The sequence below is a fragment of the Anomaloglossus baeobatrachus genome, chromosome 10 (assembly GCF_048569485.1).
Source record: "Anomaloglossus baeobatrachus isolate aAnoBae1 chromosome 10, aAnoBae1.hap1, whole genome shotgun sequence".
NCBI lineage: Eukaryota > Metazoa > Chordata > Amphibia > Anura > Aromobatidae > Anomaloglossus > Anomaloglossus baeobatrachus.
Genome location: NC_134362.1, coordinates 66,055,341 through 66,081,934, shown reverse-complemented (window position 1 = coordinate 66,081,934; position 26,594 = coordinate 66,055,341). Strand labels below are relative to the sequence as shown.

At 44.1% G+C, this 26,594-nt stretch overlaps 1 protein-coding gene across 1 annotated transcript in view; it reads left to right on the top strand.

Annotated features, from left to right (window-relative positions):
• Nucleotides 1-26,594, top strand: part of LOC142254348 (mucin-2-like) — a 156,295-nt gene that overhangs the window by 18,322 nt on the left and 111,379 nt on the right. Inside the window, exons 3-7 of the mRNA XM_075325394.1 lie at nucleotides 5,607-5,862; nucleotides 8,375-8,486; nucleotides 12,280-12,370; nucleotides 14,570-14,673; nucleotides 17,487-17,592. Coding sequence (XP_075181509.1) covers nucleotides 5,607-5,862; nucleotides 8,375-8,486; nucleotides 12,280-12,370; nucleotides 14,570-14,673; nucleotides 17,487-17,592 — 669 coding nt within the window. The remainder of the gene's footprint in view (nucleotides 1-5,606; nucleotides 5,863-8,374; nucleotides 8,487-12,279; nucleotides 12,371-14,569; nucleotides 14,674-17,486; nucleotides 17,593-26,594) is intronic.

Genomic DNA, 26,594 nt, shown 5'->3' with positions numbered 1-26,594 from the left:
ATCTGTAAGACCACCTGCGCCCTCCTAAGGTTATCCGAGGTACTCCTACCCGGAATGAATCCAGACTGGTCTTCATGTATTATGGAGGAGATTACTTTGTTGAGTCTAGTTGCTTGTATTTTGGTGAGAATTTTATAGTCAGAGTTCAACAAAGAGATCGGTCTGTATGAGCCACAGTCCAATGGGTCCTTATCTGGTTTTAACAGCAGAACGATGGTTGCCTCATACAAAGAGTCAGGCAACCGTTCCCTGCGGAACGAAGCCTCAACAGTTTCCAGGAGGGCTGGAGCAAGCCCCCCCTGATATTTGTCAAATATTTCAATTGGGAGTCCGTCCGGACCGGACGCCCTACCCCTGTTAAGGGCCCCCATTGCCTCTACCATCTCCTCCATACTAATGGGCTCATCCAAGGCCGATCTCTGGGCCGAAGTCAATCTGGGAAACTCCAGACCTCGTAGATAATCAGCGATCTCCTCCCTTGACACTGTCAGTCTGGATTCATATAGGTTCCTATAGAAATCCAAGAACACCTCCAGAATGCCATTGACGGAAGTGACTGGTTCGCCACTAGGGTCTCTAATCTTAAGGACCGCAGGTGAACTATTGGATTGGTGCACCAAGAACGCTAGTAAACTACTAGATTGGTTCCCTTGCTCAAAATACCCCTGGTTTGTGAAGAAGACATGCCTCTTAGCCTTATCATGCAAGTACAGAAGATATTTCCTCCCAGCCTGTAGCCACTGAGATCTGTTTTCCTCAGATGGGTCCGAGGTAAATCTACAGTATGTTCTAGCATTCTATTTTGAGTGGCCAATTCCTCCTCCTCTCTGGCCGCCTGTTTCTTGAGACAGGAGATAGAGGAGTGACAACATCCCCTCAAATACGCCTTAAGTGCATCCCAATAGGCCGAGTGATTCTCTTCCACGGAGTTCGTCTCAGTATATGCCCTGATTTGATCAGGAATCCTATCGTTGGTTCCAAAGAGTGAAAGCCACCAAGGGTTAATTTTCCATGATAGTTTACGTAATTTACATCCCTCCCATTTAATGCCTACAAATACCGGGGAGTGATCTGATACTGATCTGGGCAAGTGACATACCGATTGTATATGAGCACAGACTCTTTTGTTTCCACAGATGTAGTCAATTCAAGATAGAGAATTTTTCCCCAGAGTATAACATGTATATTCTCTCAGTACTGGGTTATAAAACCGCCACATGTCGCACCATCCCACCTCCTGTAGGAATGCACTCAGTCTAGTTTGCATCGTAGGGGAGATCGGGACCTGTCGGTTGCTGAATCTATCCAGTCCTGGGTTATTAATCAAGTTAAAGTCCCCCATGCAGAGCACCAGAGCTTGTGGGAATTGTGAGGCAAACTTAGCCGCCTCATACAGTATCGAGATTCCCGTCGCAGGGGGGATGTATATGGCTAGGATCACTATCATTACCCCACCGATATGAGCCTGGATAAACACATACCTCCCATCATTATCCTTTATAATCTTACCTGGGTCCCAACGCAGTGTTTTGTGGATTAGCACTGATACTCCCCTAGAATATGAGGAATGAACAGAATGAGCTGATCATTGAACCCAAGGCTTCTGAAGCACTCTAGTGGTCTCCAACAATAAGTGGGTCTCTTGTAAACATACAATCTGAGCTTTGGATCTTTTGATATGTGCGAATACTGCCGCCCTTTTCCTGGATGTGCCCAGTCCCCGAACATTCCATGTCATCAAGCTTAAAGCCATTGAAAGATGCCACTTGCTAGATTGAATGGAAAATGTCAAAAACTTAACCTACAGTAGAACTTGGGTAAACGTACCCTTGAATGCAAACAATCGGCTGCACTCACGCAGCCGACAAGAACTGGTCCAGTAGTGTGACCAGGAGAGATTTTCCCTAGCAACGACTAGGGTGAACCAACGTGGCTAGATAGTGTACTTGGTACGGGGGTGTCCTCAAACAAGGACTTAAGCGTCTCCTGCAGTCCAATAACTTGAATTTTGTCAATTACCCTGCTACATAGCCTTCAACATGCATAAATAAAAGAAGGAACAAGAATAGAGGGGTATAGAAATAAGGGAAAGAAGAAGGGGGGAGAAGGAAAGAAATAAATAAAGAGGGCAGGGGAAGGAGAGAAAGAGAGAGAGGAGAAGAGAGATGAGAGAGAAGAAGAGAGAGAGAAAAGAAAGAAAGAAAGAAAGAAAGAAAGAAAGAAAGAAAGAAAGAAAAAAAAAAAAAAGGGGGGGGGAAGAAGGAGGGGGAAGGGAGAATGTAGAAATTGGAGAAGTATGGAAGGGGGAAGATGCGAGAGATGTGAGGAAGGGAAAAGGTAGCGAGGGAGAACATGGGAGGAAACTGGGGGGGAGAGGGGGAGGGAGGGGTGGATGAAGGTGGAGGCTTTGGGGAAGAGCAAGGGGAGACCTAAAGAGGGGAGGGGGATGAGGGGGCAAGTGGGGTTAAGGGGGGGAAGAGGGGGATGAGGGGTTAAGCAAAGGGGGGAGGGGGAGAGAAGGGATGGAAGTGCGAAGGAAATGAAGGGAATATTTGTAGGTAGCCTTAGGTTATAAGATACTATGATACATGGTAACCTAAGAGACTCAATACAGCTCTAAAATAGAAATCAACATTATGAACTTAAGTGTGTTGCCAAATGTTGCGAACCCAAAATGGAGTCCCGTATTGGATCGAGAGATACAGGATGGCATGAGTTCACTTGAAAGTGCTCTTGGTGCCGCAACAGCGGTCTGGCCCAAGTCCCGCCTGACTTCACCTCGGTCCGGTCTCACAAGCGACGCACCTGCGACCAAAGTAATCTGGAACTCAAACTGAACTTAGCAGTGATCGCAGGCCATGTCACATCCAAAGACGCGACCTCCAGCTAACCAGACACGAGGGGGCCGACCAGGAAACCGGCTCAATGGAAGGCCAATAATGATCGCACCCAGTAGCTCACATGCTTCCGGAGGGCCACAAAAGCACCAGCGCATCCTGATAAGATCATCAGCTTGTCAGCGATCCGGAACCAGGAGATCAGGGAACGGGCGCAACAGCGATCCCGAGCCCCGCTCCACTCACATGACAGAAGAGGAGAAAAAAAATATTTCGCGCCTTCAGTAACCAGGGATGCCGAATACCAGCAGTGGATCATAAAGCGATCACAACAGCGATTTCAGACACGACGTCCCAGGAATTAGAATCGCATTACCGACCTCACTCCAGAGAAGAAGAAATAAGTAGGTCAAGAAGACCGCGGTGCCAGCACAACAATGACCTTCCGGACATCGCCCGTATCTGCAGCGCATCAGCGTTTCCTTTTCAGTAAGCTGATCCAGTCATCCGCTTCCGCAGGAGAGGTGAAGAAAAGGGAGCGCTCTTGATGAACCACTCTGAGACGAGCTGGGAAGATCATGGAGTAGGCAATTTGGTGTTCTCTAAGGCGTTTTTTCATGTGGATGAAGGATGCCCTTGTTTTCTGGAGAGACGCAGAGAAGTCAGGGAAGATCAATATGGAAGCGTTGTTAGGTGAGATCGGGCTCTTGCGTCTCGCCGCACTAAGGATCGCGTCTCTATCCCTGCTGTTCAACAGTCGAGCCAGGAGGGGTCTGGGCTGCGCTCCCGAAGGAGGAGGTCTGGCCGGCACCCGGTGGGCTCTTTCTATGGCGAAGGCCGCTGACAATGTCGCATCAGGGAAAGTTTCGGAGAGCCATGTTTCCATGAACTTACATGGGTCGCTCCCTTCTGTTCTCTCCGGCATCCCTAGGATTCTTAAATTGTTGCGACGCAGGCGATTTTCCAGATCATCGGCCCTCTGTGCCCAGTTGTTTGCCGCACTTTCCAAATAGGATAGTCTGCCCGGCGTCGCTCTTGCGTCGTCCTCCAGCGTGGAGATCCGCTGCTCTGTCTCCTTTACCCGCTCTCTCAGATTTTGCAAATCCAGCCTGAGGAGACCCACATCGATCTTAACTGGAACAAATCATACACAGACAAGGCAAGAGAACCAGGATCTGATAAAATGCTACTATATATATATATATATATATAATTTATATATACCGTATTTTTTGCTTTATAAGACACACCTGACTATAAGATGCACCCCCAAATTTGGTGAAGGAAAAGAGTTTTTTTTTTTATTATAAATGGGGTCCGTCTTATAATGCCAGTGTCCATCTAACAAATCATAAAGGGTATATGTCCCTCATAGCCCCCAATCCTAAAATTAGCCCCCTTAATCTGCATATGGCCCCCTTATTTTGAATATAGCCCCCTTGTGCTGGCACACGTTCCCCAGTGATGCTACATATCCTCCATTGATGGCACACGTCCCCTATTGCTGGCACACGTCCCGTATTGCTGGCACATGTCTCTGATTGATGGAACACGTCCCCTATTTATGCCACACGTCCCCCTGTGCTGGAACACGTCCCCTATTGCTGGCACATATCCCCTACAGCTGGGACAGGTCTCCTATAGATGGCACACATCTCCTACAGCTGGCACAGGTCTCATATGGATGGCACATGTCCCCCTGTGCTGCCCATGGCCCCCTATGGATGGCACACGTCACCCTGTGCTGGCCATGGCCCCTTATGGATTGCACATCTCCCCCTGTGTTAGATATGCCCCCCTATGAATGGCACACATCCCCCTGTGCTGTCCATGGCCCCCTATGGTTGGCACATATCCCCCTGTTTTAGATATCGCCCTCATGCTGCTGCCCATAGTAAAATAAACTCTTTACTTACCTTCTCCAGCGCTGTCCTCCCTCGTGTCTCCCTCCGTTCTTCTGAGCCCCTGCACTTCCTGGTTCTCGGTGCCGGTCATGTGATCGGAACAGCAGAGTGATATCATCTCTGCGTGCATGATCACAGCGGCAGTAGGGAGAAACCGGGAGATCAGCGCTGGAGGATATAAATAAAGAGTTTTTTATTTTACTATGGGCAGCAGCATGGGGGCCATATCAAACACAGGGGGGCATGTGCCATCAAAGGGGGGCGCAGGCAGATATAATATGCGCCGCTGCCCTAGCCCATCACCACGGTTCGGTTTCAGCACCCCAGTGATGGACAGTGGCAGTGCATATTATATGAGCGGGAGCAGGAGATCTAATGCTGCCTGCCTGCAGCTTTCACCAGCCCCCAGCAGCACTCCAGAGCTGCCCCCACCTCCCCTGGACTCTAGTAGATATATATATATATATATATATACACCCCGTATATTCGGATTATAAGATGCACCCCCTACTTTCCCCCAAAATTTGGGAACAAAAGTGCGTTTTATAAAGCGAAAAATACGTTATATACATATGTAGTGGCATTTTATCAGATCCAGGTTTTCTTATATACTTAGACTTGGTTTTTCCACATTCATAAGAATCCATATGGTTAAGTTAGTGTTACTTATACCATACTGTCACAAACAAATCCTCACAAAACAGAACATTTTTTCAGATGTGCATGCTGATGCACTATACAATATAGCATGTTGTGAATTGCATTTGTTACATAATTAATATGTTAAAAATATAACCATATTTTTTGTTTGTTTTATCATAATATGTTAAAACTTATTACAATAACTGATGTTTTCTTTTTGCAGTTTTGCCCAATAATGAAAATGTCTGCAGTACTTGGAGCATTGGAAACATTAAAACATTTGATGGGTATTTTTATAATGGTAAAGGAAACTGCACATACATTTTTGCCAAACATTGTCATGTGGCAAACGAAGATTTTAATATACTCATCAAACGTAACATCGACAGTGTGCATGGTAACATAGAATCTATTATCATAAAGCTTTGTTACCAAATCATTCATGTAAACCACTCAGGAATCTACGTCAATGATGTAAAGTAAGTATTGTTTTTGTTTTAGGATTTTCAAATTCTCACCTCTATCAGTTTGTGGATCATATATCTATATATACATATATACAGTATATACATAGTATTCTTTTACACATGAGTTGTTGGGGGGTCTTAAAAGTTATAACAAAAGTGTTATTATTCGTTAACAATCAAGTGGTTTGCAGAGGATTTCAGCAATATATGACAATATCTCAAAAACATTTACATCACTAACTTTAAGAAAAAAAAATATACACGGTAAAGATGAAATATAATTCCTTTAATCTGGTGGTAACAGAACCAATGATGGAATATTTGGGTATGTTCCTACAGGGGATTTCTGCTATGCTTCTGCAGTGGAAATGCCATAGTGACATTTGCAACAGTAAAAACTGCAAATCTCATTTTGAAACTGGTGCAGCCAAGTCATCGGATGAAATGGGTAAAATCCACAGTGAAAATAAGCAGCATAACAGATGAATTTTCACTGTATATATTCTCTGTAGCGTGGCCATAATATTTAAAAAAATATCATGCACTATGATGGTATTGTACAGCTAATCAGTGGGGGGTGCAGGTAGTCGCGCTCCTACCAATCAGGCATTGATGACCTCTCCTAAGGATAAATCATTAATGTTAATGTCAACTCTTTAAAAGGGAACCTGTCACCAGGATTTTCTCGCATAAACTGCAACCACCTCCTATATAGAGCATTTTAGAATACAGTAAATACTGTAAGTGCCCAAGCAAATCTGTATAACGCAAAATGACCACGGTTCGATCCAATGAGCGTCTTTAGTCTTGATGCAGCTCCTCAGCTCCTCATCTCATCTAGCAATCACCATCCTCCTCTTTTTGGTGTGGATGACACGTCCTACGTCATCCACACAGTGTTCTCCAATGTGCTCCTGCGCATGTGCACTTCTCTCTGCCCTTATGCAAGAAGCGCAAAGTACTGTAATGCCCAAGCGCAAAGTAAGATCAAGGAACACCCATGCATATGTAGGAGGAGATCTTCTCCCTCTATTGTTTTATGCTATTTTCCTATGCTGTGCGGAATTTGTTCTATACTAAGCATAATGTATATGTTATTGAGTGTTATGTGTGTGATAAGATGTGCTGCTGCTAGTGAGGTGTGGGTCCCTGATGTAGCAGAGTCAAGACCATGTTCGTTCCGGTGCCACATATTGGTCGGGCAAAGAGCAGTGGTGGATAAAATGTTAGATATGATAGGGTAAAGTCAACAAAGAGAGGAGTGACAGATGGCATTGATTAGAGAGATGGACCTTGTGTTGGGCAGTTCTGCAGAGGGTTTAAGAAGTAAATGCATAGCATGGAGAAAGGGCTGGACAGGGATCCCTGATACAACCTTGTAATGTCTGGAACCTACGGCTCAGTCCGGTGAGCTTAGGAAAGTCATGATACTAGACAACTGTTGGGGCCCAGAAGTGAGTAGTGGAGAGAAGAAGAGTGGGGGAAAAGAGACCCAGGTGCCTGGCAGCTTGTGGATGAGGTCCAAGATAACGGGGATAGCTCAAGTGAGAGTACTCCAAAAACACAGTAACCACAGAACCATTTGGATTGAGGCCATGTCTGTCATAATTGTGAGGAGAATGACTGTTCAAGTTTGGTTTGCCAAGAGAACTACGATGATCACGTTTTACTACTTCATCTGCGATGGGGATTGGTAGCGGGGTGAGGGACACCAGCCTGAAGAAACAAGAGTTTTGCACCCTGCTTGAAGTCATACACACACTGATTCTCTCTGGCAAAGGAATACTGAGCCCTTACAGACCGGCGTTCGTACCTTACTTTACATGCACTACAATACTTTGATCTGCACTCAGCAGGGCAGAGAGATGTGCGTGTGCGCAGGAGCGCAATGGTGGATCTTGTGTGGATGATGTAGGACGCGTCATCTACACAAAGAAGGAAAAGAGGACGGCAATCAAAAGACAAGAGGACGTGTTATATTTTAATATTATTTGACAAATTAATTATAAAAAAAAATATTACCTCCTGGACCACTGTCATTACTCTTCTCTCAGCCCTGTGTCCTATGATGATAATCTTGTCAATGTCACATAACCACTGCAGCCAATCAGCAGCCACTGTTCGTCTGCAGCCTTCATAATTTTACATGAGTAGAAGAACAATGATTCTTATAATTCTGTGATATTGGGAAGTCTGCAGACGATCAGAGGCTGTTGATTGGATGCAGCCGTTATGTGGCACAGTTTATGTTATAATACTATTAGGAAATGTTGAGCTAAATGCAGAGGAGTGACAATGGTCGAGGAGGTAAATATATAAAATTTTAAATCCATTGAGCACCAAAGGGCCATTAATAAGAGGATAAAATCTTTAAGAGCCTAATTGTTATATTTTACTTAATTTTCAAGGTGCCTTGGTTTATGGGACTTATTCTTAAATCAAGAAGTACAATAAAGTTGTTTAATATACAATGAACCATAACAGAAGTGTATTGACATCTGTGTCTTCTTTGCTTTAAATACAGAGTTGATATTCCATCTAAAATCTCAAATTTGAACATTGACAAGCAAGGTCAGGATGTAGTATTTTCCTGTAATGACATAATAGTGAAATGGAACGCTGTGGATTCCCTCCAGGTAACAAAAAAAAGTGAAAACAGTGAGAATAGAAAGACTTTTTAGGCTGAGGTCATATATGGTGCTTAGTCTGTGTGAAACATACTTTCGAGATGTGTTTTTGAGAAGAAGATTCCTAAATGTCACATTAACTCTCCACTGCTTCTTTACAAAATAATTGCTATTGACTTGCGTATTGTTGATGGCTACATAGTATTGGCAAAATGGTGTGGCCATTTCCAATAGGCGAGCCATTAGTTGTGCATTTCTAAAAATTCAGTCTCTATGTAATTTAGAAGCTTCTTGTCAACAGACACATGCAGAAATGGACTGGCTACCAGATGAACTGCCAGTAATACCAGTCCTGGCTGCGGTTACCTGGATTGAACTCCGGAGCTCTCACCTGAGCTCTGGAGTGCAGCCTGGACTGAATTCAGGGTTTGCAGGACTGAACCACGAGCGCCGAATGATTCTACAGTGTTTGTGGTCCAGTTAATGTCACAGCTGCGGACAGGCCGGGCTGAACTCCGGAGCTCAGATGAGAGCTCCGGAGTTCAACCCAGGTAAACGCAGCCAGGACTGGTATTACTGGTGGTTCCTCCGGTAGCCAGTCCGAAACTGGACACTTGTAGCGTTATGTTTATCTCCAGCCATATATTGGAGGACCAATGAGTTTTGAGCTTCCTTAAAGGGAACCAACCGCAAGGATTTTCGTATATAACCTAAAGCCATAGGCTATACTGGCACTATCAGGCTGATTCTATACATATCTTTAGTGGTCAGCTCGGATGCTTAGGTTTTGAAATACAAGAAAGTAAAGTTTATGAAATGAACTGCTTGTTGAGTGACAACAGCTGAGGATCAGATAATATCTGGGGGGGAATTCATAATTATCCCCTCCCTCTGTTAGAATTAGCACAAGTATTATACAATCTACCTAGCAGGACCTGTGGTGAGGTCATTTTATTAGATGCACAGTTAAGTACGTTTCTAAATAGGCTTCCTTAAAAAAAATCTACCATTTTGCTTTTACAGTGTCTATTAGCCAGGTGAGATTGCTGGACACAAAGCTATTACAGCTCCTCCTCAACTCGGAGTGCTTTCTCTGCTCACCATGTCTCTTCTCACAGTGTTAGAGTTAGCAGCAGGAAGGAGGAGGGGTTTGTATACAGATCTGTACAGTGTGGAGTGGGGTAAATATAGAAATAGAGAAAACTGTCTATAGAAAAGAAGGAAAGCACATAGGAGATATATGCACTACTAGAGCTCGGTTAATACATAAAGCAAGGGAAGACAGCACTGGATACACACAGTGCTCAAATCAGCCTATATTACTGGGAGAGACACTCCCACAAAATTTTTTTAAACTTTGAGAAGAATGCAATTGCTTATCAGTGGCATGGAACTGAATAAATGAATCAATGAAATGCAAAAATATTATTTCCCCAAGTCACAGTTGTCCCTATCCTTTAAAGGGAACCTGTCAGGTGCAATATGCACCCAGAACCATGAGCAGTTCTGGGTGCATATTGCTTATCTCTGCCTAGCAGTCCCAGTATCTAGTAGCATAGATAAAGGGATATTTAGAAAAAGTATTTCTAAAGATCCTTTATGATATGCTCAGGCCAGGGACTAGTCGCAAGGGGTTATATCCCCCAACAAATCCGCACTCTTAGCATGTTACTACGCCCATAGTGGCATGCTAAAATACTATTAAATGCCCCTTGCCTAGCTTCATCAGCAGTGACATGCGTACCTATGTCCATTGTTACCACTTCAGATGTCAGGCAGTGCACATTATCAGAAGTATCAGTCATATGCACTAGACCTTTCTGAAGCCAGGACGCATACACCCGGCTTCATAGCGCACATGACCGGAAGTGCCAGGCATTCTGATCATGTGCACTGTCCGGTGTCTGATTCAGTGACAATGGACACAGGTACGCTCATCAATGCTGATGACGCAGGGCACTGGGCATTGAATAGCATTTTAGCACACCCCTGTGGGCGTTCTAACATACTAAGAGGGCGGAATGAGTGCAGGAACTAACGCCTTTGCGACTAGTCACTGGCTTCATTAGCATATCATAAATAATCTTTAGAAATAGTTTTATGTATGCTACCCTATATTGGGTTTGATACCTTGCTTTTTTATATATTTTTTGTACAGTATATTTAATAGAATTTTGGATTTTATTTTATGTCTTGTGCCAGCATTGTCTGTATTCCTAACATGTCTCAGGATATTTGGTACAGAAAATTGGGATTATGTTCATGTTCCTGTATAGTCAGACATGGCCATTACACAGCACATAGCAGGGGTACATATATAAGATTATCTAAGCACAGGAACATATTTTTTTAAACACATCCAATTGTGGAAATTATTATTATTCCAAAATCTATTGATTAAAATTATCTTTGTTTATGGGAAAACCCCTTTAAGTCTAAACTTTGCCTTATAAAGTGACATATGTTACAAGAAAACTAGAAAAATCCATGCATTAAAGAGAATCTCTCAGGAGGATTTAACACTATAAAGTAAAGCCATGGCCATTATGGCACTGTGATGCGGACTAAACCGACACCTTTGGTGAAGGAATCAAATGTGTTGTTTTTGAATAATTTTCCTCTAAAATTTCCATCTAGTGATGTCTTTTTCTGCATCAGTATGCATTGGGGTGGGAGCTGAGGGTAAGCTCTTCTTCTTTTCTGCCCCTCCACCTGCCTCCTCTGTTTCTTTTACAGGTTTCTGATTATTCATTCGCCTGCCAAGTTTTGGAAATGTTGCCATCATTGGGATTGGTGGCGCGTGCTCAGTGTGATTGTGTGGTCGGTTAGTAGGTCGTCAAGAAAACAGCACATGTGCAGATCAAGATATCAGTTCAATGACTTCTTCATTAAACCGAAATCTTGACCTGCACATGCGCTGCCTCCGATGCCATTTTATTGGCGAATGTCTGTGGAATCACACTGGGCACGCGTCACTCACTTCAACAATGGCGGCTCAGGATTTCAAAACTTATGCAGGTCACTGAATATTCAGTGACCTGTAAAAGAAATAAAGGAGGTAAGGAGGTCTTAAAGGTTGAAGAAAACCTTACTCTCAATGCACAGAAGACGAAAACATTTGAGGATGATCCAACAACCCCAGATCGTATTTCTTCATCCCAGGTATCAGTTTATTCAGCATTACAGCATCATTATGCTCATGGATTTAAGACCCCGTCACACATAGCGAGATCGCTAGCGAGATCACTGAAACATCACAGGTTTTGTGACGTATCAGTGACTTCGCCAGCGATATCACTGTGTGTGACACGCAGCAGCGAGCGGGCCCCTGCTGCAAGGTTGCTGATCGTGACAAAATGATTGGGACCATTTTTTGCTTGTTGGTCTCCCGCTGTGCAGCACGCACTGGTGTTTTTGATGGCAGGAGACCAACGAGCACCGGTTCTGAGTGTGCAGGGAACCGCCGTACGGGTGGCTGGTAGCTGGTGGCTGATGGCTGGTCGCTGTGGAGATCTGCCTGATTAGTAGCTCAAAAGTAACCATGTAGCGATATTCCAGCGATCCCTGCCAGGTCGGATCGCTGGTGGGATCGCCAGTATGTCGCTATGTGTAACGGGACCCTTACTCTATAGTGCTAAATTTTTCTAACAGGTTCTCTTTAAACAAAACGTCTGCAAAACATTCCATACTGTAAAAATAGTTTTTGTCCTCTCAAATGCAGATGCAAAGTCAGTTGAATAGTTATAGCATTTTTGATATTTGATTACATAAATAAGAATTTTTATTATATTTCTTTTGTTAGGTGGAGTTACCTGATAAATACAAAAATGAAACATGTGGCTTATGTGGAGACTTTAATGGATTTCGTAATTTTGATGAGGGTTTCGTAGAAGGTAAATATATAGAAGTTGACATATTTTATGGTAGGAAAACAGCAATAGCCCTACAATTTATGCAATATTTGCCTATGGGCTACCCAGGACCACTCCCTAATTAAAAAGAAAAACCCTTTTACATTTTTGTATAGTTTACTACCTTTTGTTGTCCAGAAATGTTGGCAGCTTTGCAATTTATAATTGATTAAAATTCTCTTCTTTCTGAAGAATGGAAGGATATTTTTTTATTTTGTAGTTTTCTTTGGGGCACTTGCATGCTCCTTTCTATTTTAAGCACTGAAGCTAGTGATATCACGTCCATGCCCCTGTGCTCCTCTGATGCTAAAAGGCAAAGTTACTTCTACATGAGCCCGTCATCAGGATCACTGCTCTTTTTTATTTCAGTTTTCTGGGGCGATGTGCGCTCCTGAAGACTGACAGTCTGGATCACCTGTATGGTGCGTCACTGGCCTGAACAGAGTAGTCTGCTTCTTAAGATAGAAGATTAAACCAAAAGCCTTCAATATTAATCCCTTCACGACATTTGCTGAAGGTTGGCAAGGGCTTCCCACAAAATGAATGAAACCATAGAGTGTACTGGAAAACGGGGAAAAAATTCCAAGTGCGGTGAAATTGCAAAAAAAGTGCAATTGCACGATTGTTTTGGGGGTCTTTTATTTACCATGTTCACTATATGGTAAAGCTGATGTGTCAGTGTTATGCCTCAGGTTGGTATGAGTTCGTAGACACCAAACATATATAGGTTTACTTTTATCTAAGGGGTGAAAAAAAAAGCAGAAGTTTGTCCAAAAAAACCATAGCGCTTTTGGTGCCATTTTCCGAGACCTGTAGAGTTCTCATTTTTCAGGATCTGGGGCTTAGTAATGGCTTAAGGGGGCTTTACACGCAACGATATCGCTAACGAGATGTCGTTGGGGTCACGGAATTCGTGACGCACAACCGGCCTCGTTAGAGACGTCGTTGCGTGTGACACCTACGAGCGACCGCTAACGATCAAAATTACTCTCCTAACCGTTGATCGTTGACAAGTCGTTCATTTCCCAAATGTCGTTGCTGGTGCAGGATGCAGGTTGTTCGTCATTCCTGAGGCAGCACACATCGCTACATGTGACACCCCAGGAACGGCAAACAACACCGTACCTGCGTCCTCCGGCAACGAGGTGGGCGTAACTTTCATGCGGCTGCTCTCCGCTCCTCCGCTTCTATTGGACGCCTGCCGTGTGACGTCACTGTGACGCCGCACAAACCGCCTCCTTAGAAAAGAGGCTGTTCGCCGGCCACAGCGACATTGTTTGGAAGGTAAGTATATGTGATGGGTACTAGCGATTGTGTATGCTATGGGCAGTGATTTGCCCGTGACGCACAAACGACGGGGGCGAGTACTTTCACGAGCGACATCGCTAGCGATGTCGCTGCGTGTAAAGCAGCCTTTAGTTGTTTTGCATCTTGAGCTGGCATTTTTAATGATACCATTATCGCATAGATGTAACATTTTGATCACCTGCTATTGCATTTTAAAGCAATGTCGCATCGACCAAAAAAAAATGTAATTTTGGCGTTGTTTTTTTTTTTCCATGGTGAGGTTGCTTAGTGCAAGTACAAATATGTCTGAGAATTTGTAGAGACTGGACCAGTTACTGCTCCTCCTTTTGTCCATTATGCACGATGGCACCCACAATGAGTAATGTAAGGTATAGAAGCACAATAAGGAACCACTGGGTGCTACTGGAAAATAAATGACTCATGGGTAGAGATACCATTGCTTAATTGACGCTACACACTTCAGGGTCGTACAGGTGCCTTCTTCAAATTAAGATGAAAGCACCTGTTTGGTGTTGAAATGCTATCCTTAATAAATTGACTGTTTTTCTACCCATGAGCTGTCTTTTTACAGCAGCGACCAGTGGATGCTTGTTTTTCGTCCATACCCTACATTACTGATTAGTGAGGGAGATCCTCACACATTCTCCAATTGTTCCTCTTCAAGAACAGGACTGCAATCAAATTCCAAGACCATGAAGGAATGTATAAATCAAGAAAAAGGTGTTTAATTTTTACAACACTGTAATTCTTTTCCTTTCCAATGTAAATAATTCTCTTTTTGTTATTTTTTTCTTTTTCTTATATTGAGTATTATCATTATTTGAGTTTTGAATTTTAAGGAATTTGACAGTGTTCATTATGTTTGCTTCACAGGAGATCAGGAAAGTATAAATGCCTTTTTGGACAAATGGAAGGCAGATATTCCAGGAGAAGTTTGTGAACATAGCAATGTCCGTAGTGTAAACTGCACAGCTATTGTAAGTTGCATCTATTACACGCTACCCATTTTGTTCTTTGGGGCTTATAAAAAAAATAAGAGTCCAGATGCTTGGTTATTTACACAACTCACATAGTGCACAGGTTGAAAAGTTCTGTCACCAGTTTGGTAGGTAGATAATTAGTACGGTCGACTGATACACATAGTTACAAACTGCCTTGAAGAAAGTATCCTATCTTCATTCTTCAGGAAACAATAGTTACACAACCTCCCAGCTTCATACATCCTGAGGGATAGTGTGCTCCTAATTATTTACATTTCAGACCAGCAATATGGTTGCCCTACAGGTCTTAACTGTTTAGTCTCTAATGCTGTAAGTAAAGATGAGCGAGCCTTTGGAGGTTTGGTTTTATGGAAACAAAGGAACTGAACCACCACATGCCCGAAGCTTTCCTGAGGAGGTTCGGAAACACTGATTGGAAGAAAGTTTGAGTTCTCACATACAGCCAGCCATAAGCAGATCACTTCCGTGGGACGGTGGTTGGACATTTTCAAATTTTGGTTTCACACTACATCCGATCACATTGTTGTTACCCCCAGTGCGAGTCGTTCAAACACTGTAAGTGGCTCACATGGGCTGAGCACCAAGTGTACCTAAAGATTGTGTTGCTCGTGCGAGTTAAGTTTGCAAGTAAAGCATTTGAACTCCAAACCCCAAACCCTGTGTTTTTCAAGTTGGTGTTCGGTTCCAAAACCAAACCTTAGGCTCGCTCATCTCTAGCTGTAAGCAAAGGTGTTGGAGGAACGCAGTAACCCGAAGGTGGTTAAATACAACTTCAAAGCAGTGCTTCCAAGCTGCATTCGAACTAGCGTACTAGAGTTGTGCTTCTTGCCTAGGAGACCAACCACCACTGATAGACTGCAGGGGTGGTCAGTAACCTAAACAATGTGTAGTAAAGAATGGAATTAAAAATTCCTCCACCGTTCTTGAGAACATAAAGGTTATTTAATAATGGGTAAATGGGCAAATCTTGTATGATGAGACAACCCCTTTAGATGGAGCACATTTTGATATAATTATAGTTGTTGGATAACTTTTGTTTTTTAAATGCTGTATATACAGTCATAGGAAAAAGTTTGGGCACCCCTATTAATGTTAACCTTTTTTCTTTATAACAATTTGGGTTTTTGCAACAGCTATTTCAGTTTCATATATCTAATAAATGATGGACTGAGTAATATTTCTGGATTGAAATGAGGTTTATTGTACTAAGAGAAAATGTGCAATCCGCATTTAAACAAAATTTGAATGGTGCAAAAGTATAGGCACCTCAACATAAAAGTGTCATTAATATTTTGTAGATCCTCCTTTTGCAAAAATAACAGCCTCTAGTCACATCCTGTAGCTTTTAATGAGTTCCTGGATCCTGGATGAAGGTATATTTGACCATTCCTGTTTACAAAGCAATTCCAGTTCAGTTAAGTTTGATGGTCGCCGAGCATGGACAGCCGCTTCAAATCATCCCACAGATTTTCAATGATATTCAGGTCTGGGGACTGGGATGGCCATTCCAGGACATTGTAATTGTTCCTCTGCATGAATTCCTGAGTAGATTTGGAGCGGTGTTTTGGATCATTGTCTTGCTGAAATATCCATCCCCTGTGTAACTTCAACTTCGTCACTGATTCTTGCACATTATTGTCAAGAATCTGCTGATACTGAGTTGAATCCATGCGACCCTCAACTTTAATAAGATTCCCGGGGCCGGCATTGGCCACACAGCCCCAAAGCATGATGGAACCTCCACCAAATTTTACTGTGGGTAGCAAGTGCTTTTCTTGGAATGCCGTGTTGTTTTGCCTCCATGCATAACGCCTTTTTGTATGACCAAACAACTCAATCTTTGTTTCATCAGTCCACAGGACCTTCTTCCAAAATGTAACTGGCTTGTCCAAATGTGCTTTTGCATACCTCAGGCGACTCTGTTTGTGGCGTGCTTGCAGAAACAGCTTCTTTCACATCACTCTCCCATACAACTTCTCCTTGTGCAACGTGCTCTGTATTGTTGACCGATGCACATTGACACCATCTGCAGCAAGATGATGCTGCAGGTCTTTGGAGGTGGTCTGTGGATTGTCCTTGACTGTTCTCACCATTCTTCTCCTCTGCCTTTCTGATATTTTTCTTGGCCTGCCACTTCTGGGCTTAACAAGAACTGTACCTGTGTTCTTCCATTTCCTTATTATGTTCCTCACAGTGGAAACTGACAGTTTAAATCTCTGAGACAACTTTTTGTATCCTTCCCCTGAACAACTATGTTGAATAATCTTTGTTTTCACATCATTTGAGAGTTGTTTTGAGGAGCCCATGATGCCACTCTTCATAGGAGATTCAAATAGGAGAACAACTTGCAAGTGGCCACCTTAAATACCTTTTCTCATGATTGGATACACCTGCCTATGAAGTTCAAAGCTCAATGAGGTTACAAAACCAATTTAGTGGTTTAGTAAGTCAGTAAAAAGTAGTTAGGAGTGTTCAAATCAAGAAATTGATAAGGGTGCCCATACTTTTGCACCGGTGAAATTTGTTTAAATGCAGATTGCACATTTTCTGTTAGTACAATAAACCTCATTTCAATCCAGAAATATTACTCAGTCCATCAGTTATTAGATATATGAAACTGAAATAGCTGTTGAAAAAACCCAAATTGCTATAAAGAAAAGAGGTTAACATTAATAGGGGTGCCCAAACTTTTTCATATGACTGTATTTAAAAATTGCTATTTAGCAACTTTTTTAAAAATCAAAAAAATAAAATGATAATTATCAACAATGTTTCTTCCTATTTTGCAGGGAGAGATATGTACCGAAACATTGCTAGGTGGAGAGATGGCTGACTGTGCTTCACGTTTGGATGTCCAACCCTATCTTGATATGTGTAAACAGGACTACTGCGCATGTAACGCTAGTGAATCCCAGGCTCAATTTTGCATGTGTAGCACCCTGTCTGAATATTCTAAACAGTGTGCTAATGCTTATGGAAAGCCAGGAAACTGGAGGAGACCAGGACTGTGTGGCAAGTATCAAGATTTTATGAAAACATGTTTTTCGCATAAATTATATAGTGTAGTCTACATTTCTGGACACATTATGATCCCCCTCATAAGTCCCTGTTGATAAATATGCTCAGAATAGAATTCTTACATCATAGCAGTTGCAATGGTCAGATTAATTTTGCTATATAACCCAAAATTTGGATTACTAAAATAGGTCCAAGGGGGATTGATCTTCAATGAGAAGAAGAGAAGGGTTGGCTTTTTTCGCTAATTAAAACTAGATTAATGCAAAAAGGAAGAGTGGCTACTTCTAAGAATATCAGAGGAGGTGGTTAAAAAAGCAAACAAAAAAAAACAACAATGACCAGATACATATTGATGGCATTTTACACATCCTCTTAAAGGCTGAGTTATCATGTCCTGTAATCATCAGTTAGATTGGATCCTGCAGAGATGCATTGGGAAAAAACTTCTGCAAACACAACTTTTTTGTCCATTGTTAAATAACTGATTTCTGCTGAATCCGTTTTTTTTTTAACATTGAAGTCTATGGAGGATGGATTTGTTAACTGATTGCTATTTAGTCATCTGTTTTTCTTGCATTTGTAATGGATCCATTGTTTTCTTACATGATGCGTTAATGGATTCATCCTTCATAGACTCCCATATTAAAGGAAACCTGTCACCAGATTTTGGCCTTGCAAACTAAAACTAGCACAGTAAGCAGCATCTGTTAGGGCAGAGCTGAAAACATAGGTGTGCCTGCGCGAGCCAGCGAGTTCTGTGCACAGGCGCGAGATTTTGCCTGGCAATGTGGATGAAGCGGATGACATCATCCATATCGCCAGGTAAAATCTTGCGCCTGCGCAGAGAACTTGCTGGTTCGCGCAGGTGCATCTATGTTTTTGGCTCAGCCTGCAGCAGGGCAGAGCGAAGTGGGAATATGGAGATTTTGCCTGCCTACGTGGATGGCATCTGAGGCATCATCAACATTAATTATCAGAGGAGGAGGGCAAAAGGAGAGACAGGAGGCGCAGATTAGGACACTAATCAGACCGGACCAGACTGGACAATTTACATACAGGGTGGGAGATTTTATAAAGGTATTTTTGGGTTCTACAAAAAGGATCAGGTGGTAACATGCACCTTTAGGCTAGTTTCACACATCCGGCTTTTCGCCGGTTTGCCGGATTCAGCGCACGCCAGTACAGTGTATACAGTACAATGGCAGCGCGACAAGCACCGGTCACATGCTGTCATGTGACCGGACCATGTGACCCGGTTGTTGCGGCAGTGTCATTGTACTGTATACACTGTAGTAGCATGCGCCGAAGTCGGTAAACCGGCAAAAAGTCGGATGTGTGAAACCAGCCTTAGAGAATGTAGCACAGGTGCTGCTTGAGGTGCTAGTTTTAGTTTAGAAGGCCAAAATCTGATGACAGATTCCCTTTAAAAAAATGGATCCGGCAGAAATCAGATATTTAACAACAGGACAGAAGAGTTGTGTTTGCAGAAGTTTTTTCCCAATGGATCTTTGCAGATCCTGTTCTAATGGATGATGATAGGACATGTGAACTCAGCCTAAAACATATATTTTAACACTTATGCGGGCTTTACACGAGATGATGTATTGTGCGATGCATCGTCGGGATCACGGTTTTCGTGACGCACATCTGGCACCCTACACGACGTCGTCTCGTGTAACACCTGCAAGCGACGCAGTATCGCTCACAAATCCTGAGTCGTGTACTCGTCGTTTCTATTGGCCGGCTGCCGTGTGACGTCGCTGTGACACCGAACGTCCCTCCCACTTCAGGAAGTGGATGTTCGTCGCCCACAGCGAGAGGTCATTTGGAAGGTAAGTACGTGTGACGGGGCTAAAACGAGTTTATGCGCCACGGGCAGCGATTTGCCCGAGACGCAAAAACGACAGGGCGGGTACGATCGCTCGTGCTATCGCACGATAGATCGACCCGTGTAAAGCAGGCAATAGTGTCACAATTTGTGATGCCATATTTAGGATTCCAGTTTTCAAATATTCTAAAAATATGTTTCTCTGGCAAAAATAGCCATAAAAATACCGCATCATAAGGCCCAGTGAAAACTCAGCCAAAAACTTTAGCCTTTTCCCATGCCATATTGTGTTGATCTGGCAAACTGTTAACTATTAGCACAAAGTTGGAATCATCAGCAAGGGTCAGTTGTGAGGGACAATTCTCAACCCAATAGTTCAACTAAGGCTGGGGTCACACAGCCATGGATTCTCCCATGCAAAAGAATTGGACCGATTATACAAACTCTTCCAGCGTTTGAGCCGAGTGTCAGCTTAGGCTAGCTTCACACTTGCGTTGTGCGGCATCCGTCGCATTGCGTTGTGTGACGGATGAAATGGATGCGTTGCATATAGTGGCACAACTGATACGACGGATCTTGCAAAACAACGTAATCCGTTGTAGCTTTTTTTTCAGCGATTTACTCAACTGAACATGCTCAGTTGTGTAAAGACGGATTCCGAACCATAGGCTTCCATTATAAAAACAACGGACGCCGATGGAATCCTGCACATTGAGTTTTTTTGACGCTCTGGGATGCGCAGAAAAATGCTACATGCTGCGTTCTTTTCACCCGGTGGATGTAACGCAGCATCGGCTCGCGGATATAACGCAAGGCCATCCGTCGCAATGCGTCGTCAATGCAAGTCTATGGGAACCAGCGCACATCCATTAACGGATTGCGCTGTTTTCCAAAATGGCAGATTGCGACGGCGGCCAAACAACGCAAGTGTTAAAGTACCCTTAGTGCTATCCAATTTTCTTGGAGAGACTCGTAGCACACTGTCAGAAGAAGAAGAAGAATAAAAGCATATTTTACCCATGAATTGAAAATTTTGAAAATGAATGATTAGTCTAGGAGGAGAAAGATATATTACAAAATTGCTTATTTTTACATGTCCTATTCATTTATGATAAAAATTGAAGTGGCAATTAGTCTATTAATTAAAGTAATTGCAGGAAATGCAATAAAACACCAAAAGGTCATTATTCACTTGTCAAATTCTGCAACAATGCTCCAGTAGTCCCCAATTGCAATGCCATAATGAATATGTATGTGTCTTCTGCAACCACTTGGCTACCTTAGAGGTGCAGTTTTGTACATTTACTATTGATTTATTCAAATACATATATAAATAATGGATACTTTTTAAAGAGGTGTTTCCATTTTAAACATTTCTGGCATATCTACTCATAAATGCAGATCTCAGCTATGGGACCTCACCCAAATTAAGAATGGGGATCTGTCTTTCACCATTGTGAACTGTGAGTTGGGCGTTCAAGCCTTGAAGAATAATTTTGGAATTTTTGATTCTCTATTCACACTAGCACAACGGCCATTTTCTTGAGTAATAAGGCCCGTTTCACACGTCAGTGAAAAACACTGACGTTTTTCACTGGCGTGTAAAACACGCACATGTCCCTGCGTGTGCCGTGAATCACGGCACACGTGGGTTGTCTAAGTGCAATCCGGGCTCCGTTCTCCGTGGCCCGTGATTGCACTTAGAAATAAACTCACCTGCGCCCGCTCCCGCTCTCCATGGTGCTGATCGCTCCCGCGGTGCAGCATCCGGCTAGCGCTGACCCCCACAGCAGCTGCTTCCGGGTCGGCTGTGTCGCGCATCATGAATATGCGCGACAATAATGAGCCGGCTCAGAAGCAGCAAGCTGCACGGGCTGCAGAGGACATCGCTGGACGCGGGGTGAGTTAAAATGTTTTTTATTTTAAAAGCACGTTTTTTTCTGGCACGTGTTTCACAGACCACACCACTGCGTGGTCCGTGGGACATCAGTGATGCCAGAAAAAAATGGACATGTCTCCGTGCGGCAATCACGCACACGCGGGTACGCCGCACGGAGACACGTGCAGTGAAAAATCACTGATGTGTGAGCAGATCCATTCATTATAATGGGTCTGCGTATGTCAGTGATTCTGGTACGTTTAAAAAAAAGCACAAACGTACCAGAATCACTGACGTGTGAAAGAGGCCTAAGAGAAATGCCTCTAAATACAGAACTATTTTTAACAATAAGGGGTACTTTGCACACTACGACATCGCAGGTGCACTTCCTGCGTCGCTCTCGACATTGTAGTGTGTAAATCCTAGATGATACGATTAACGAGTGCAAAAGCGTCATAATCGTATCATCGGTGTAGTGCCGGCGAATTGCATAATTACGCTGACGCGACGGTCTGATGTTGTTCCTCGCTCCTGCGGCAGCACACATCGCTGTGTGTGACGTCGCAGGAGCGAGGAACATCTCCTACCTGCGTCACCGTGGCTCCCGTCGGCTATGCGGAAGGAATGAGGTGGGCGGGATGTTTACATCCCGCTCATCTCCGCCCCTCTGCTCCTATTGGCCGCCTGCCGTGTGACGTCGCAGTGACGCCGTACGACCCGCCCCCTTAATAAGAAGGCGGTTCGATGTCGCACGGCAGGTGAGTGCATGTGAAGCTGCTGTAGCGATAATATTCGCTACGGCAGCTATCACAATAATATCGCAGCTGCAACGGGGGCGGGGACTATCACGCTCGGCATCGCAGCATCAGTTTGCGATGTCGTAGTGTGCAAAGTACCCCTTAGGCCAGAATCACACTTGTGTAAGTCTCACATCGCATCACCCGGCACGGCCGCACACTTTCCGGACAGGAGCATCTTAGCTGCATAGAAATACATGCAACCGACCCGCTACTGTCAGGAGAGTGTGCAACCGTGCCGCGAGATGCAATGCGAGACTTGCGTGAGTCTCTCTCAAGTGTGACTCCGGCCCCATTGCCATTATAGAAATATATATAATGTTATAATTGTATAAGTATTACTGGTACAAAACCAGTATTACTTGTCCAGGCAGTCCCCGGGTTATGAAGAAGATGTGTTTTGTAGGTTTGTTCGTAACCTTAATGTGTAAGAGGGAAAAGGGCTGTTGGAAAAAAAATGTACCCTCACCTCACTGCTGAACCACCTCGCTGCTCACTAACCATAAGTTATCCCTCTCCTTTCCACCATTGTGCACCACTTATCCAGCCTCTTCACTGGAGACCAAGGCATCTGCCCATGCCTAAAAGGTTCCTGCGTCTCATAAGGTTGTGACATCAACATCATGACATTATGACGTGCAGTGACTTCTGAGACCTGGACATTGACAAGGTTTGAAGTTTTGGAGATACAGTGAGATGGCTGAAAGAGGAGGATCGGATAGCGAGCAGCGAGGTGGTCAGCGAGGTGAGTGTTTGGGCTACTTTGCACACACAGATAAATCTTTGGCAGATCTGTGGTTGCAGTGAAATCATGGACATATTGTTCCATTTGTACACAGCCACAAACCTGGCACTGATTGTCCACAATTTCACTGCAACCACAGATCTGCCGCAGATTTATCTCTGTGTGCAAAGTACCCCTTAGGTTTTTTTAACCAATACTCGCCTCTGTAGCTTTCTTACTGCATTGGCCGGTTCTCTTCTTTCCATCATCAGGCGAAGTTATCTCTGGCCTCTTACCTGATGGCCAGAAGTACCAGCTATGTCCAGGCCGGAGCGCATTGTATGTCATAATGTTGCGATGAGAACACGATCTTATAACGTGCAGTGTGCTCTGGTCTGGACTCGGCAAAAAATCCTGGCCTGTAGTGAAGAGTCCAAATATGCGGTATGCAACAGGGGAAAGAAGAGGACCAGACGGGCCCCATAGTGAAATCACATTGTTTAACTCTGTTTTTAGAACTAAAATGCCATCACACCATGAAGTACAGTGAATGTGGTTCGTATTGTCCGAAGACCTGCACCAATCAGGAACCTGGGATTTGCAAAAAAATTTGTGCTCTTGGTTGCTTCTGTTTAATTGGTAAGTAGTTAGTAATTTTATCTCTGTACTGTAGCTAATGAGAGCCATTATTATAAGGAAATACATCTATGTGCAAATTCAATTTTTTTTCTGAGGCTTTAGTGTATCTACGAATCACCTTTTAATAGGTTTTACACAAATCTAATATATAAAGCTGAATGTGTGTATGTGTGTGTGTGTGTGTGTGTGTGTGTGTGTGTATGTGTGTATGCATGTCCGGGATTGGCATCTACACCGTCGGAGCTACAGCCACAAAATTTTGCACACTCACACTTCTGGACCCCGAGAGCGTCATAGGCTATGTTTTGAGGGGAAATTTTAACTCCGCGCTTTACAGTTATTTGCCAAAAAACCTGCCTCCATTAAAGCGAATGGAGCTGGGAGCAACAGTGCAGCCAGAACTTCAGCAGCCACGCTCTTATATGGAATGTTGGTGTGTCACAATGCAGCCAGGGAAAGAAACAGACACAGACAGGGAAAGAGGCAGACACAGACAGGCTAAGAAACAGACATAGACAGGGTAAGAGACAGACACAAAGAGACAGACACAGACAAAGAGACAGACTGACAGGGAAAGAGACAGACAGTGAAAGAGAGGGAAAGAGAGAGACAGGTTAAGAGACAGACACAGACAGGTAAAGAGACAGACAAAAAGACAGACACAGGGAAAGAGACAGACAGGGAAAGAGAGGGAAAGAGACAGACAGTGAAAGAGACAGACAGGGAAAGAGAGGGAAAGAGACAGACAGGGAATGAGACAGACAGGGAAAGAGACAGACAGGGAAAGTGACAGAGATAGATAGACAGACAGGGAAAGAGATAGATAGACAGACAGGGAAATAGACAGAGACAGAGAGAGACAGACAGGGAAAGAGACAGACAGACAAAGAGATAGAGGGAGAGACAGAGAGATATATACAGAGGGGGAGACAGACAGAGAATGGGAGAGAAACAGAGAGACAGTTACTATCCTGGACAGCGCCGGTTGCTATGTTGTGAGGCGAAATTTTAACCCAGCACGTTCCAATTTACCAATCAATTTTGCCCCTATCTACATAATGGGGAAAAAGTGAAACAAAAGTGTTGGGGGCAAATTGACAGCTGCCAGATGTGAACAAGGGGGGCTTAAAGAATGAGAGCGATGGCGCCAAAGAGTATATACCGTCTAGTTGCTAAGGTGGGGCCCCGACATGGGATACTCACCACACTCGGGGATATGAACACACACACAAAATGCGCCACACACTACCACGTGCTTGAACACATATACCACCCTCAGCACACATCTCACCACACATACACCAACCTCGTCACATAATCACCCTAAAACACACACAAGTCTGGTATTATCCTTCACAAATAAAAATCTGATTAATAAGCAGCCAAACTACAAGAAAATCAAATGTACCGCATAGGAAATACGGCAGCTGTCAGTCACATGACCTGTCTATTATGTGTATGTGTGAGCTAATATATACTGTCAGGGGGGAGGGCTTTCTGTAGCCTGGAGATTTATCAGGGTGCCAATAGCAACCAATCACAGCTTAGCTTCTATTTTGCTACAGTTAATTAATCTGAGCTCTGATTAGAGCTCTGAAATAGGCAACAATTTAATAATTACATTTCTATCTATTTGTTTTGTGGTTTTTGTGTGCAGAATACATTATTGTTAATACATTCTATTTTGTTAACAGCAGTTATTAACCCGGGCGAATCCGGGTAGTACAGCTAGTATTATATAATAACTAGAAGGTGGCCCGATTCTACGCATCGGGTATTCTAGAATTTACGTATTGAGTAGTTCATGTATGATTTTTGTTATAGATATAGATATAGATAGATATATATATAAATATATATATATATATATATATATATATATATAGATGTTGTTGTGTGTAGTTACCAAGTGTTTGTGTAGGGCGCTGTACATGTTCTGGGTGTTGTCTGGGTGTGGCGGGGGGTGAGAGCGGTGTTGTATGTGTGTTGCGTTGTTTGTGGAGCGCTGTGTGTCTGTAGCGTTGTGTGTGTGTGTGTTGCGCGGTTTGTATAGGTGTGGTGTGTTTTGGGGGAGGTATGTTTTGTGCAATGTGTGTGTTGTGCGGTATGTGCGTATATTTATGTATGCCGCGGTGTTTGTGTGTTGGGTGTTGTGTGTGTGCAGCGTTGTCTGTGTGTGTGGGTGTCTGTGTATGGCAGTGTTTGTGGTTCCCTGTGTGTGTGTGTGTGTTGGGGGGAGGTGTGCACCTCCCATCGTGCTCCATCCCCCATGCTGCGCACCCCCCATCATGCCCCATCCCCTATGCTGCGCATTCCCCATCGTGCTCCATCCCCCATGCTGCGCACCCCCCATCGTGCTCCATCCCCCATGCTGCGCACTCCCCATCGTGCGCCATCCTCCATGCTGCGCACTCCCCATCGTGCTCCATCCTCCATGCTGCGCACTCCCCATCGTGCTCCATCCCCCATGCTGCGCACCCCCCATCGTGCTACATCCCCCATGCTGCGCACCCCCCATCGTGCTCCATCCGCCATGCTGCGCACTCTCCATCGTGCTACATCCCCCATGCTGCGCACTCCCCATCGTGCTACATCCCCCATCGTGCTACATCCCCCATCGTGCTACATCCCCCATGCTGCGCACCCGCCATCGTGCTCCATCCCCCATGCTGCGCACTCCCCATTGTGCTACATCTGCCATGCTGCGCACTCCCCATCGTGCTACATCCCCCATGCTGCGCACTCCCTATCGTGCTACATCCCCCATGCTGCGCACTCCCCATCGTGCTACATCCCCCATGCTGCGCACTCCCCATCGTGTTACATCCCCCATGCTGCGCTCCCCCCATCGTGCTACATCCCCCATCGTGCTACATCCCCCATGCTGCGCACCCCCCATCATGCTACATCCCCCATCGTGCTACATCCCCCATGCTGCGCACCCGCCATCGTGCTCCATCCGCCATGCTGCGCACTCCCCATCGTGCTACATCCCCCATGCAGCGCACTCCG